This window comes from Mandrillus leucophaeus, unplaced genomic scaffold, assembly GCF_000951045.1.
Source record: "Mandrillus leucophaeus isolate KB7577 unplaced genomic scaffold, Mleu.le_1.0 Scaffold130, whole genome shotgun sequence".
In the NCBI taxonomy this organism is placed as follows: Eukaryota; Metazoa; Chordata; class Mammalia; order Primates; family Cercopithecidae; genus Mandrillus; species Mandrillus leucophaeus.
Genome location: NW_012101255.1, coordinates 755,207 through 770,650, shown reverse-complemented (window position 1 = coordinate 770,650; position 15,444 = coordinate 755,207). Strand labels below are relative to the sequence as shown.

Here is a 15,444-nt window from a genome sequence, read left to right as displayed (position 1 = left end):
AAAAAAAAAAAAACTACTTTAAATTTCATATAGAACCAAAAAAGAGCCTGTATAGCCAAGACAATCCTAAGCAAAAAGAACAAAGCTGGAGGTGTCACACTACCTGACTTCAAACTATACTACAAGGCTACAGTAACCAAAACAGCATAGTACTGGTACCAAAACAGATATATAGACCATTGGAACAGAACTGAGGCCTCAGAAATCACACCACACATCTACCACCATCTGATCTTCGACAAACCTAACAAAAACAGGCAATGGGGAAAGGATTCTATATTTAATACATGGTGTTGGGAAAACTGGCTAGCCATATGCAGAAAACTGAAACTGGACCCCTTCCTTGCACCTTATACAAAAATTAACTCAAGATGAATTAAAGACTTAAACGTAAGACCCAAGACCGTAACAAGAAGACCAAGGCAATAGCATTCAGGACATAGGCATGGGCAAAGAACTGACGACTGAAACACCGAAAGCAACGGCAACAAAAGCCAAAATTGACAAATGGGATCTAATTAAACTAAAGAGCTTCTGCACAGCAAAGTAAACTATCATCAGAGTGACCATGCAACCTACAGAATGGGAGAAAAATTTTGCAATCTATCCATCTGACCAAGGGCTGATATCCAGAATCTACAAAGAGGTTACACAAATTTACAAGAAAAGAAAAAAAAACATCAACAAGTAGGCAAAAGACTTGAACAGACACTTCTCAGAAGAAGACATTTATGTGGCCAACAAATGTACGAAAAATCTCATCATCACTGGTCATTAGAGAAATGCAAATCAGGGTCCGGGCGTGGTGACTCATGCTTGTAATCCCAGCACTTTGGGAGGCCGAGGTGACCGAAATCGAGACCATCCTGGCTAACACAGTGAAATCCTGTCTCTACTAAAATTACAAAAAATTATCGAGGCGTGGTGGCATGCACCTGTAGTCCCAGCTATTCAGGAGGCTGAGGCAAGAGAATTGCTTGAACCTGGGAGGCAGAGGTTGCAGTGACGCGAGATCGCACCACTGCACTCCAGCCTGGGTAACAGAGAGGCTCCATCTCAAAAAGAAAAAAAAAAAAGAAATGCAAATCAAAACCACAATGAGATAGCATCTCACGCCAGTTAGAATGACGATCACTAAAAAGTCAGGAAACAACAGATGCTGATGAGGATGTGGAGAAATAGGAATGCTTTTACACTGTTGGTGGGTGTGTAAATTAATTCAACCATTGTGGAAGACAGTGTGGTGATTCCTCAAGGATCTAAAACTAGAAATACCGTTTGACCCAGCAATCCCATTACTGGGTATATACTCAAAGGATTATAAATCATGCTACTGTAAAGACACATGCACACGTATGTTTATTGCAGCACAATTCACAACAGCAAAGACTTTGAACAAACCCAAATGCCCATCAATGATAGACTGGATAAAGAAAATGTGGCACATAATACACCATGGAATACTGTGCAGCCATAAGAAAGAATGAGTTCATGTCCTTTGCAGGGACATGGATGAAACTGGAAACCATCATTCTCAGCAAACTAACGCAGGCACAGAAAACCAAACACGGCATGTTCTCACTCATAGGTGGGAGTTGAACAATGAACATATGGGCACAGGGAGGGGAACATCACACACTGGGGCCTGTTGGGGTTTGCGGGGGTAAGGTAGGGGATAGCATTAGGAGAAATACCTAGTGTAGATGACTGGTTGATGAGTGCAGCAAACCACCATGTCACATGTATACCCATGTAACCTGCACGTTCTGCATATGTATCCCAGAACTTTAATAAAAATAAAAAATAATAACATAAATAAAACTTCTGGAATCTTCTTCTGAATTATTTTTACTTTGTCACATACTGTCTGGTGCGGATTTTATGTAATGAAAAATTCCTACATAATTTAACCAAAAATAGTCTGTATATCGTGGCTTACAACCTGGAGGCCGCTGATAGATTTCTTCAGTTCATCCCAGCCAAGTGTCCTTCAGAAATTCTGTTGTTTCCAGGCTCTCTTCATTGCCCTCAAAGAGCTCTACATAAGCAGTGGTTATAAAGAGCTTTGCATGATCTCTGGAATTTCTCTAGTAATGGCCTTTACCTGTGATCCCAAAGGTAGTCTTGGCTATCCATAATTTCTGATGGCAGCTATTCTTCGGGTACACAAATTCAGTGTCTCAAGATAAATAATTTGTGTAGAAATCCTGTGCGTTTCATGAATTTTGAAATAGCCTAGGAATAGAGAAATTCAGTTTCTGGTTTTAGCTAATGTCTTGAGAGCTTCTTTGCGGCTTCTGTCACCTAGATAGACTTTGCTGTCATGTCATGTTCCAAGCATTTGTTGCCAGTTGGATGCAGAATGCTTTGAAGTCATCACTTGTCACGCTTCCAGGAACACCTAGAATTCTTAAATAGTTCTTTGATTCTTTACTTTCCATTTTATCCAGGTAATGGTTGAGATAAGGCCACTTTATCCCAGAGTGTTTCTGGTAAAATGTTTCCATGTCAGTTTCTCTGAGTAGGCTTTCATCCATCCTGCTGTTCTTACTGCCTGTTTCCTTTAAGGAGCCTGTGAATCCTCAAGCAGCCTGAGAGAATGGGCCCAGGATTTTAAGAACTACGCCATGCCTGGTTGATACCTTTCTACTAGGAGGGCCAGAGTGTTCTTTATTTAAATGTTTGTTGTTTCAGTAAAACTGGATTGAAGGATGAAGTGAAACTAAGAATGAAGGAGATACTCATTGATTTATCCAGTCACAAGTCAGTCTAGAGGCAAAGTTATAACAGTATCTCTTATTTTATTCCAGTCATTTGCTATCTTTTTTTTTTTTTTTTTAAGAGAGAGGGTCTCGCTTTGTCACCCAGCCTAGAATGCAGTGGTGCAGTCATAGCATACTGTAAGCTCACACTCCTGGACTCAAGTGATTCTCCTGCCTCAGCCTCATAAAGTGCTGGGATCATAGGCCAGACCCACTGTGCCTGGCCCTGCTTTCTTAGAAAAAAAGAACTTTATAACATGAATTTGTTGATACCTCCTGTTAGCTTTTGGCACTGTTTATATTCAAAATAGCTCACTGAGACTAGTTACAGGGTTATGCCTACCCAGAAACATGCTTTTGTATACCTTGATTATGTGTGTTTTTTTTAAAAAAGCACTTTATATTTTATTGCTTTATATACATACATATAATGTAGAAAAATATGACTTAAAGTTTGTGTTCTGTGAATTTCAGTATATACTGATTACATATTTCTGTTACATATACTCCCTCCTTTTTTTTTTTTATTCTCAAACATTGCAAAACAGTGTTCACAAGGTGTTTTAAGATAAATGTCAGCCCCTGTGATATTTGCAACATTATAACATGGTAACTACATTACTGAAACTTAGAAAGCTTAATATAAAAAATTGCAAAACAAAAAGAATAAACTTTGAATAGGTATATTAGAGATAGTAATTATTAAATTTTGAGGTAAAGAAAGAAAGTAACAATCACTTTTATTTCACATTCAAGTATATATTCTAAAGAATATTTAACGTGTTTGCTTGTTTCTATGACAGAGAAAAGCAGTTAGCAAATCCATTAGTATATATGTTAAGTAAATGTTTGTAGAGGATCTGTATAGATGCTAAACGCAGCACATAAATAACATGAACAAGACATAAGGCAAAAGTCTGCCCTCTAGGAGCATCCAGTCTTGTCAGACTAGAGGAGATATTCAGGTAAACCCATGCAGTGGTTTATGCTGCATTCGAGTAATTAGGAGTTCATGGGAACAGAAGGTAAGAAAAACCCCTTCATAGTTAGAGATGTGGATGGATCAAGAGAAACTTACCCGAAGAGTCCTAATTCTTGAAGCACAATTAGGAATTAAACAGATTGGCTAGGCATGGGTAGCATTCAATGTGGAGGATAAACCATGTTTAAAAGAAAAGAGCCATAAGGGAACATGTATCCTTAGAGACCTTACTTACAATCAGAAAAGTGTACCTATATCTGTAGAAAACGATACAGTGTGTGGAACTAGAATCACGTAGGAGCTCTAAAAAAATGCTGCCACTTACCAGAGATTCTGACGAGTGAGGAGTGGCCAGGGCATTCACGGTTTAAAAGTCCTTTGGGTGATTTTAATGGACACCTGGTTCATTGTGTGAAAACCACTTTGTGAGAACCACTTGGAATCAGACACACCTGTGGTCACATCCTAGGCCTTCGATTCACTCATTTGTGTCTATAGACACATAATCTATATAGACCATAGGGAACTAAACAGATCTCTCCTGATCTCTACCCCTCAAAAAACACAACAGAAAAAAAAATTACCAAGGGAATTTATACTCTACTGTTGTAAGGATTAAATACAATAAATAGCACAGATAAAGCACTCAGCATGATGCTGACACACAATAAATAGGGAATTACTACTAATAATCATGTTTGCATAGCTAACTAGGGTCACAATATGACATTAACACTTTGATTTATAATGAAGTGTGATTACCTTAATGGAATCAATGTCCGATTTAAAACAAACAAGTGATTAACCCATAAGCAGCACCAGAATTAGTAAGTTTGTACTTTGTTTTTCTCTGGTGAGGGTGTTCATTGGCAAAAGGCAATTATAAACCAAACTTTCTTATGTCTTCCAGGAACAGAGATACCTACAAATCATTATCACAAGAATATAGTCAGTATCAAATATACCAATTACATAGTTATATGTTATCCTTCAGAGAGAGAACAGGATGCCACTTGATAACAACATTGCATTAATATCTGTCTTTGAGATTCTGCTGAACCTCCTGCAGGATAGCTTTTGGAATAGAAAACTGGCAGTAGTGCAGGTCAAGTGCTTTCCTAATCTGATTAGGGCACTCTCTGATGGGGCTAGCAGTGACCTATCTTCAACATGGCACTCTTTGAAAAAACAGTATGACTAAAGTGATGTAACAAACTTACAAAAATTTAAAATAAATGAAGGACTGTTGCGTGTGTGTGTGTGTGTGTGTGTCTGTCTGTCTGTCTTTTGGAATCAAGTTTCAAAGTATAAAGCTAGTTATTGATTGTCTGCCTATTCAGCAAATAGCTCTGCTTATCGAAAGAGGGAACAATTTGAGATAATGCTTGCTGAATAGTTGATGTTTCACATTTTTAAAAGCTCCTACAGACTTTACTTGGGGACAGTGCCCTAAAATTGTACAGATTTGAATTTGCTCTGCTGAATTAAAGCAAAAGATCAATTCTCTTGCTGACTCTATAGAAACAACTCAGGAAAGATTGTTGCCAGTTATTAAAGCAGTATTTTTACATAATAAAAGTATGATTCTGCCTGTAATGTGCAACAGCTGCATTATATGCATTTTTAGATTTCCAGTGTATTTTATTTGATGAGATTTAAGAGAGCTGAGTTTTATTAGCCTCTGGTCTCATTTTATTAAAATAAAAATGCTTTTTCTTCCAAAAACATTTTTAAATTTGTCCTTTGCTTTTAAATAATTATAGTAGATTATGTACAGTAACATAAACATCTCAGTAACTTTCTGAAATATACATTAAAAATGCACTATCTGGAAATACATGTTTATTCATAGTAAAAGAATGCAAAGAGGAATGAAAATGAATAGCTTCTGTTGTCCATTTGCTGAACTAGTCTGTTAGTCCCCTGACATAGACTCTTTTAGTCTTCTATGCTAAATTTCTTGTAATTCTTAAATGACTAATATAGAAATTAGGGTGCTGGTCTGGCTGGATTTTCATATGCAATCTGACAATGTATAACAAAGTACAAGTTTAACCTGAATATCCTTGAATAGAAATCCAAGTTCAACATATATTCACTACACAATCAATCCTTGTCCTGCTGCCACCTGGACAGAGAATGGACAGTGGCGCAGCATTAAGTCAGCTGTGGCTCCGGGAAGTGTTGGTGGACAGGGACTGCCCTGGGCCCTAGTTTCTGACAGCTTGTTGATTGTTAAGATCTGGAATGCACAGATAGTTCTTGTTGTCTGCAGGTTGCTGCTTTGTGCTGGGAGGGGTTGGGGATTAGAGGTGCTACTTGAGACCACTTCATCAGGCAAGAGCCATCGACCTGGCAGAGTAGCTAAACATGGCATTCAAACCAACGTGTTCAGAGGCATAATTATTTTACGTTGAAATCGTATAATCTATATTCTATTGTTTCTTCTCAATGAATCACATTAGGTATTGCATATTCTGGTTTTTCATATTTTTGTTAGTAAAAATGTATAGCTAAATGCAAAGAGTGCTTCCCAAGCAAGTTTTGAGGTCAACAGAAGAGTTCCCTAAGAAAGGCCTTCTTAACATTGACAGTATTGACTTTCAGGGCTGGATAATTCTTTGTTGCGAGGGGCTGTCTTATATGTTGTGGAACACTTAGCAGCATCCCTGGCTTCCATCCGTTATATGCAATAGTTCCCCTCCAGCTGTGATAACCAAAAATGTCTTTAGACATTGCCAGGTGTCTCCTGAGAGGCAAAACAACTCGGTTGAAAACCACTGCCCTAAGAAAAAGGGAACACTTGAAATTCATTTTATTTTTCTAAATATAGAATCAGTCAGGGCCAGAGTGAATAAAGGATATGTTTTACTTTTTAACGTATTTCTTTTGTACTATAAGAATTACATTTGTAATGTATGCCTCATATTGCAAAAAGTTTTGCTACAAAGCTCTCTTGAATGCTACATATATTCAGGGACCATGTAACTTCTTATTCCTATCAGATGGCAGAATTAGTTATTAATACATTATAATGTCTCTTTTATTCTAAAAAATGTTCTGTAATTCTGTTCATTACTACTGAGTAAAGAAAATAAATTGTTAAATATTACCTTAAAGAGGCTGGGCTCGGTGGCTCAGGCCTGTAATCTCAGCACTTTGGGAGGCCGAAGTGGGCGGATCATGAGGTCAGGAGATTGAGACCATCCTGGCTAACATGATGAAACCCCGTCTCTACTAAAAATACAAAAAATTAGCCAGGCATGGTGGCGGGCACCTGTAGTCCCAGCTACTAGGGAGGCTGAGGCAGGAGAATGGCATGAACCCGGGAGGTGGAGCTTGCAGTGAGCCAAGATTGCACCACTGCACTCTAGCTGGGGCAACAGAGCAAGGCTCCGTCTCAAAAAAAAAAAAAAAAAAAAAATTACCTTAAAGAACAGCATCCGTTTTGCCTACAAGCTTTTGTGTTTCAGAAACAAGCATTATTACATGAAGCATTAAACTTCGAGAACTAGAATTGAGAGTCTGTTAGGAAGTTAAAAATGTACTATCGATAAGATATGAAATTGTTTGTGTTCTGTTATACTTTAAACACTAGAAAAACAAATTGTTAGATTTCAGGTAAATTAATGCTATTCAAGAACAAATATATTTTATGATATGCAAGTTTGCATATCAACAAATAGAAACAATCCTTGTGTATCCATGAAAGCATTTCTGGAAGAAATTCTGTCTTGTAGCAGTTTATTCAGTTCTGCCATATGTATTTCCTTGACTAATCATGTAGCATTTCCTTAGTAGCAGTTCTACTTCAGACTTCACATTTTAGACGTGTTTCCCTTAGTAAGGTATGATAGACTAGTGGAACATTTATAATTTCCCCCAGAAAAATCACCATCAAGTAAGTATACCAAACACTTTATCTTATGTCCTCAGAAGACAAGGTGTCATCATCACCTTTCCCATACCCATGAGATTTATTTACAGCTTACATTGACTGTGAAACTCTTTTATCCCCTGGGAGTTCTACTTTATTTATTCCGGATCATAGGACACTTGCAACCTATTAACAGTGGTAAACAGGTCTTTCAAGTATATCTGACATAGCAATTACAAAATGTATTTCTTAGACAAAGATCTAGAATTAAGTCAGGGCAAAGATGAAGATTAGGTGACCACAAGGAGTTTCTACCTAGTTTATCTATTTTTCAAAAAAAAAAAAAAAATTACAAGTATTATAGACCCCCCAGGTTCAAAATTCCAGTGAATAATTTAATGGATATTTTACCTGTTATATTTTAGAAAAACATTGATTTGATGAGTGCTTATTTAATAAAACAGCCTTACCCTAAATGATAGTAAATGAACACAGGATTAAAGGGAAGAAGGCAAGGAAGGAAGAATGGATAGATGGATGGAGGACAAATGGTAAATGAACACAGGATTAAAGGGAAGAAGGGAAGGAAGGAAGAGTTGATAGATGGATGGAGGACAAATGTATAATTAAGAATATCAACTTTGAGCTGAGACCTGCTTGTTAAATTTTGCTTTTATTTTATTTTTCAGCCAATGTTTTCAGTTGCACCAAGCTTAGCCACCAATGCATCAGCAGCCTTTAATCCCTATCTGGGACCTGTTTCTCCAAGCCTGGTCCCAGCAGAGATCTTGCCGACTGCACCAATGTTGGTTACAGGGAATCCGGGTGTCCCTGTACCTGCAGCTGCTGCAGCTGCTGCACAGAAATTAATGCGAACAGACAGACTTGAGGTAGGAATGACTAGTTGGTGTCTTTATGTAATACATTCTAATTCTCCAAGTGTATTTTTTTGTTTGTTTGTGTTTCCATGGCCAAAAAGTTGTAAAAATTTTAAAACAGAGATTTTGGCTTAGGGTTTGGAACATTTTACTAGAGTATAGATATGCTGTATTTGATTAATGTAATGTTTATAAAGGCTACAACATCCATGTTTAGAATAGTGGATAAGAAGTTGGACCCTAAAGTCAGATTGCCTGGTTATATCACTGTACCTCAATTTCCTCATCTTTAAGACGGCACTTACCTCAAAGAGTTAGGGGAATATCTGGCACATAAGCAAATGCCTCCTGAGTGTTTGTTGTTGTTGCAACTATCAAGAATAACAAGCGTTATCAATCCCCTAAAAATTGTTCTCATAAAGATTAACAAATATTAGTGTCTGTAAAACATTTTACAATTTATTATTGCAAGTTTCCTCATAAGCTGTACAATATTTTGGTTGAAGTAGAAAGGAAACTTTGTTTATGAAGTGTGCTTTCATAAAAGTTTTTTGCATAATCCTCTTAAGTTCTAGAGTAAAGGATGATCAGATGCGTGGGCTCCGCTGTTGGTACATGAAAAAGATATTAAAGTTATAAATCTTACTTCAAAGTGGTTGTTCAGAATTTCAACATGACTGTGAATTAATGAATTTGGTAAATTATAGATGTAGAGAAAAAGTGACAGCATCAAATGTACATTGAAGATACAAACCTGTCATTGAACCCACCTAAAGAATAAAATGACTTTTTCCTCTTTTCCCTGGTGAGGATGAGGTGATATATTTTTTTAACTTACATTTTAGGTTCAGGGGTACATGTGCAGGTTTTCATATAGGTAAACTTTATACCATTGGGGTTTGGTGTAGAGATTATTTCATCACCCAGGTAATAAGCACAATACCCAATAGGTATTTTTTTCTGATCCTCTCCCCCCTCCCACCAACCAATCTCAAATAGGCCCTAACATCTGCTGTTTCCCTCTTTGTGTCCATGAGGTCTTATCATTTAGCCCCCACTTACAAGTGAGAACATGTGGTATGTGGTTTCCTGTTTTTGTATTAGTTTGCTTCAGATAATGGCCTCCAGCTCAATCTATGTTGCTGCAAAGGATGTGATCTCATTCTTTTTTATGTCTGCATAGTATTCCATAGTGTATATATACCACATTTTCTTTATCCAGGCTACCATTGATGGACACTTAGGTTGATTCCATGTTTTTGCTGTTGTGAATAGTGCTGCAGTGAATATACACATGCGTGTCTTTATGGTAGAACGATTTATATTCCTTGGGTAAATACCCAGTAATGGGATTACTGGGTCAAATGATTTCTGTTTTTAGGTCTTTGAGGAATTGCCACACTGTTTTCCACAATGGTTGAATTAATTTGCACTCCCCCCAGCAGTGTATAATTGTTTCTATTTCTTTGCAACCTTACCAACATTCATTATTTTTTGAGTTTTTAATAATAGACATTTTAACTGGCGTGAGATGGTATCTGGTGGTTTTGATTTGCATTTCTCTAATATTAGTGATCATGGACATTTTTCATATACTTATTGGCCACTTGTGTATCTTTCTTTGAAAAGCATCTGTTTATGTCCTTCACCCACTTTGTAATAGGGTTGTTTTTTGCTCGTAAATTTAAGTTCCTTACAGATTCTAGATATTGGACCTTTGTGGAATACATAGTTTGTAAATATTTTCTCCCATTCTGTAGGCTGTTTATTCCGTTGATAGTTTCTTTTGCTGTGTAGAAGCTCTTTAGTTTAATTAGATACCATTTTTCCATTTTTATTTTTGTTGCGATTGCTTTTGGCATGTTTGTCATGAAATCTTTGCCAGGTCCTGTGTCAAGAATGGTATTTCCTATGTTATCTTTCAGGGGTTTTATAGTTTGGGGTTTTACACTTAAGCCTTTAATCTGTCTTGAGTTGATTTTTGTATATGGTGTAAAGAAGGGGTTCAGTTTCAATCTTCTGTGTATAGCTAGCCAGTTATCCTGGCACCATTTATTGAACAGGGAGTCCTTTCCTCATTGCTTGTTATTGTCAGCTTTGTTGGAGATCAAATAGTTATAGGTGTGCTGCATTATTTCTAGGCTCTCTATTCTGTTCCATTGGTCTGTGTGTCTTTTTTTGTACCAGTACCTTGTTTTGTTTACTGTAGCCTTGTACTATAGTTTGAAGTCAGGTAATGTGATGCCTCCAGCTTTGTTATTTTTGCTTAAGATTGTATTGGCTATTGGCTGTTCAAGCTCTTTTTTTATTTCATATGAATTTTTAAGTAGTTTTTTTTTTTTTTCCTAATTCTGTGAAGAATGTCATTGGTAGTTTGACAAGGAATAACATGGAATGTATAACTTGCATTGAACAGTATGGCCATTTTAATGTTATGGATTCTTCCTATCCATGAGCATGGAAAGTTTTTCAATTTGTTACGTGTCATCCACGATTTCTTTGAGGGATGTTTTGTCATTCTCATTTTAGAGAGCTTTCACCTCCCTGCTTAACTGTTATTCCTAAGTATTTTATTCTTTTTGTGGCAATTGTGAATGGGAATGCACTCCTGATTTGGCTCTCTGCTTGGATGTTGTTGGTTATGGGAATTTTTATACATTGATTTTGTATCCTACAACTTTGCTGAAGTTGTTTATCAGATCAAGGAGCTTTTGGGCAGAGACTATGGGGTTTTCTAGATAAAGAAACAACTTGTCTGCCAAAAGGGATAATTTGACTTCCTCTCTTCCTATTTGGATGCCTTTTATTTCCTCCTCCTGAGGATGAGGCAATACTTAGTGCTAATAAATTTTACTGAGAAAGTGGCAAAATGAGGCTGTTGTATGAACATAATTGACTCAAATAATTTGTCAGTTTAGCAGGAATTTAGTTAATAAGCTGATTTATTATTTATTAACTTTTGTTGCATACATTACAAAGGCTCTGAGATTTTAGCGTATTGACAATCATATACCAGACACATGCATCAGAGATTTAATGCTCAAAACAATCTTATCAGGAAGACACTATTATTAATTCTATTTTACAGGGAAATGATTTTAGGGGAAGAGATGTGAAGCAACTTGTTCTTGCTAGGGAGATACGCCTGATACACCTGGATTTTTGAGTGATTTGTCGTTACACAACTGTATTGCTTATTAATTAACTATTGCTGTTTGCAGATGGATTAAGAGGAAACTTAAATTTTTTTTAAATATCTGAAATTATTGGATGCTCAGCATGTGAAGCAGTTTTATTCCCCAACCTTTCTAAAGCAAACCCTGAGTTCTTAATGCATAATTGTTGATTGATTAGTGGTAACCAAATAAGCAATCTGAGATGAACTTCAATGAATTAATTATTAATAGATGATATTCAAAAAAATGGTTATAACTCTACTAAATCAATCCTCCCACATTCACAATTTTAAGTAGTTTGTTACTGGTTATATTTTGTAGTGCTTAATCGAAATGAAGACTTTTGTCTTTGGGTTTTTTCTTTTTGTGAGGAGCTACTTATTGTATTTTGTCTGTTTTCTTTTGCTATAGTCAGTACACATGGCTACCACTGCATCAACTGTGATTTGCCTTTTATCTGAATCCTGCTTCTCTAAATGCTTGATTGTAGTGCAGCTTCCTGTCTTATTCTTGTTAACAAGATCAGATCCAGTGTCACAGTTCCAACCTGTTAGGATACTGCAGCGTGAAGCTCTGAGGCGCATCTTGCTGCTCTGTGCTTGTGATTTTAGACAATCCTATCTGCACGTTATTTCTTCACATGCCAATTGCATCACGTATCGAAGTCTAAAAGACATGGCAATAAATGCACCTGCTTATTTATTAATTGATCAAATGTTTGGTCATTTGGTATTTAAATGTATACTCTACTTCTTCCTTATGAAATTCTGAAGCATATATTTGAATTTTGAGTTCCTTCTGAGGTAAAAAAATTTTTGGAATCAGTTAAACTATTGACCAGTTCTTCTTGCCACTTCTTTCTGTCTTTTTACTGCAACTTGTTAGACAATAAGGAAATTTAAAATACCATAGATTGTTAGCCTTCTGGTTCTTACATAATTGCTTAAAACTGACATCTTTACAGTACCCAGTGTGATACTACAGAAAAAAAAAATGTTAAATTGGAAAACAGGAATTCAAGAATTACTACATGTGATGTTGCTAATTAGGTGAGCCAGCTTGGATCAGGATGCTCTTATTCTCTGGGTTTCATAAAGTTAGGGGGTTGCACCCCATAATCTCTAAGGTCACTTCCAATTAGAACATTCTAGGGACATTTAGGTCATTTTCTTGTTTTTAACACCAGCCACAAGCTATTGAAACATTTATTTTTAAAAATTATATACATATACATACAACATGAGATTTATATCAATATTCATATTATCCTTTCTTTACTGGCTTTTAGAAGACTTTGTTGCCAAGTACTTCCTGTACTCCAAAATTCATACTTCTTTTTTTTTTTTTTTGACACAAAGTTTCACTCTGTTGCCCAGGCTGGAGTGCAGTGGCAGGATCTCAGCTCACTGCAACCTCCACTTCCCAGGTTCAAGCAATTCTCCTGCCTCAGCCTCCTGAGTAGCTGAGATTATAGATGTGTGCCACCATGCCCGGCTAATTTTTGTATTTTCAGTGGAAACGGGGTTTCACCATGTTCGCCAGGCTGGTCTCAGCAATTTCTCTCCATGATTATGTTAAGAAATTATTCAAATCTATAGATTCTAGAAAAGACTGAGTTTTTTTAGCCATACCCCTGTTTTACTACAAAGAGTTAGTAATCGGAGAAATCATTGTTTGACTTACTTTCAAGATGCACAGTAATTTTTTATGGTGCCAAAAGAATTCGTGAATGCATCCATTCTCTCATTTACTCAACAATATTCAGTAGAAAACTGTTGAAAGTATTTTAAGTAGAAGATGTGAGGAATGTCTTTGAAACCCTTTAATTCCTGTCTTATCAATGACAAGAAAAGATCCACATGAGAATAGTGCCCAAACTCATAACTGATGCCCAATAACTTGTTAAATGAATGGATAAATGAGTCAGTCAATCAGTTACTCAGGTGATTAAACACAGAAAGATATATTCCCTTATTCAGGGCTCAGGATAACCCCACAGAGGTACTAAAATATGAAAAATGTTTATCATGTGTTACCATTCTCCTTGGAAACATGTTTACATTTTGAGCAATTCAGCTATAAAATATGGCATCTTGATTATGCGCCTAGATCTAAAGCATTGGTTTTCATACTTTAATGAGATTAGAATCACTTGGGGTGATTGTTAAAAATGTAGGGCCTCATCCCCAAAGACTGATTCAGTAGATCTGCGATGGGGTTTGGTAATATTTTTCACAGATCTGCCAGGTGACTCTAAATGCAAATAGCTATAAACACATGCACTAAAAGATAGTAGCATCTCTTATTTAGGCTTCAACTTTTCATCATTTATTTAATGTATTTGTAAATGATGTAGCTTTTTGTGAACTTTAATTAAAAATCCATCCCCTCCAATAAGTTGATGAGAACACTGTGCACTGCATAGTGAAATACTTTAGGTAAACAATGATGATTATTAAGGTAATTTATATTACATAGGAGTAATCAAATAAAAACCAGGGGACACGTATTTCAGATACTTATGAAAACATTAGATTGACATTTGGTTAACTGCACCATTTTTACATCAGCAGTCTATATGAGAAAAATATAAGTATTCCAGGAAAGGTGGACAAACAACGGTTTCTGATAGTTTCAGTTTGTGTTTGCTTGTCTTAAAATAAATTATTCTTGGCTGAAAGTTTTATTCTGTGAGGTAATCATTACACGAGTTTCTAATTCAGGCCACTAATGGTTGTATGTTTCTATTACTTCCACAGAAGAATCTAATAACCCTTTTCATATAGGCAGAAAAACATATAATACCCATTGACTACAAAAAATGGAACATTTAAAGCTAAATGAGGATTAGAATGACAGTGAAAAGCATGCCTAGGTTGGGATTATTTAGGTGTTTAGTGGATTTAACATGATGGAATAAAAGACTTTCTATTCAGAAAAGATTAGGAAAGAAGATGCTTTTAATAATGTAGGAAAGTCTTATTGGTAGGATTATTTTAATTTTGCATTTTTTAGAGGATGTTTGGCTACTGCTTTTGTGATTTTTTTTTAATATCTCCGGAAAGTTCCCAAGAAACCTTAAGAGTTTTGCACATAGAGGTTTATGTAGGTTGTTTTTTTAAATCTGTAATAAACTTTAGAATGACTCTTAAAAATGTAGTAACGCCTTCATTTAAACAATTTAATACACTATGGCTCTGTCAGTTATTAATCTCTGTGATTAGAGTTTTGATGTGGTGTAGAGTTGTAAGTTGCTTAAACTGTAGTACTTGCTGGATTAAGAACAGTGGTTCACACCTGCAGTCCCAGCTACTTGAAAGACTTAGGTGGGGGGATCACTTGAGCAGGGAGGTTGAGGCTGCAGTGAACTGAGATTGCGCCACTGCAGTCTATCCTGAGTGACAGAGGGAGACCCTATCTCAAATAACAATAATAATATAAATTAAATAAGGTAATGGCTAACTTGGTGTATTGACAAGCTTGTTTCAAAGTTGTGTCCATTTTCCTGTCCTGTTGGGTTTGCACAGTCATTTATGGGAATTAATAAATGACAACATGGAAGTGGACTTAATGGTTCTGTCGTTGGTCATTCCTTTTCAGATTTTATGTTTTTATGTGAAATCAAGTGGTAGATTCTTAGTTCCATTACCTATAGAAGTATGCTTGTGTTTTCTGGCCCTAATAGTAACGATGGAGTCTGTCTTTTAGACTTCAAAGAATGCTCCCATTTGATCCTAACAGAAATACTATGAGATAGTTAAAGTAGATG

General features: G+C 36.3%; 1 protein-coding gene across 1 annotated transcript in view; it reads left to right on the top strand.

Moving 5' to 3' along the window:
- Positions 1–15,444, top strand: part of MBNL1 (muscleblind-like splicing regulator 1) — a 220,225-nt gene that overhangs the window by 182,135 nt on the left and 22,646 nt on the right. Inside the window, exon 5 of the mRNA XM_011972744.1 lies at positions 8,311–8,511. Within this exon, the coding sequence (XP_011828134.1) occupies positions 8,311–8,511 (201 nt within the window). The remainder of the gene's footprint in view (positions 1–8,310; positions 8,512–15,444) is intronic.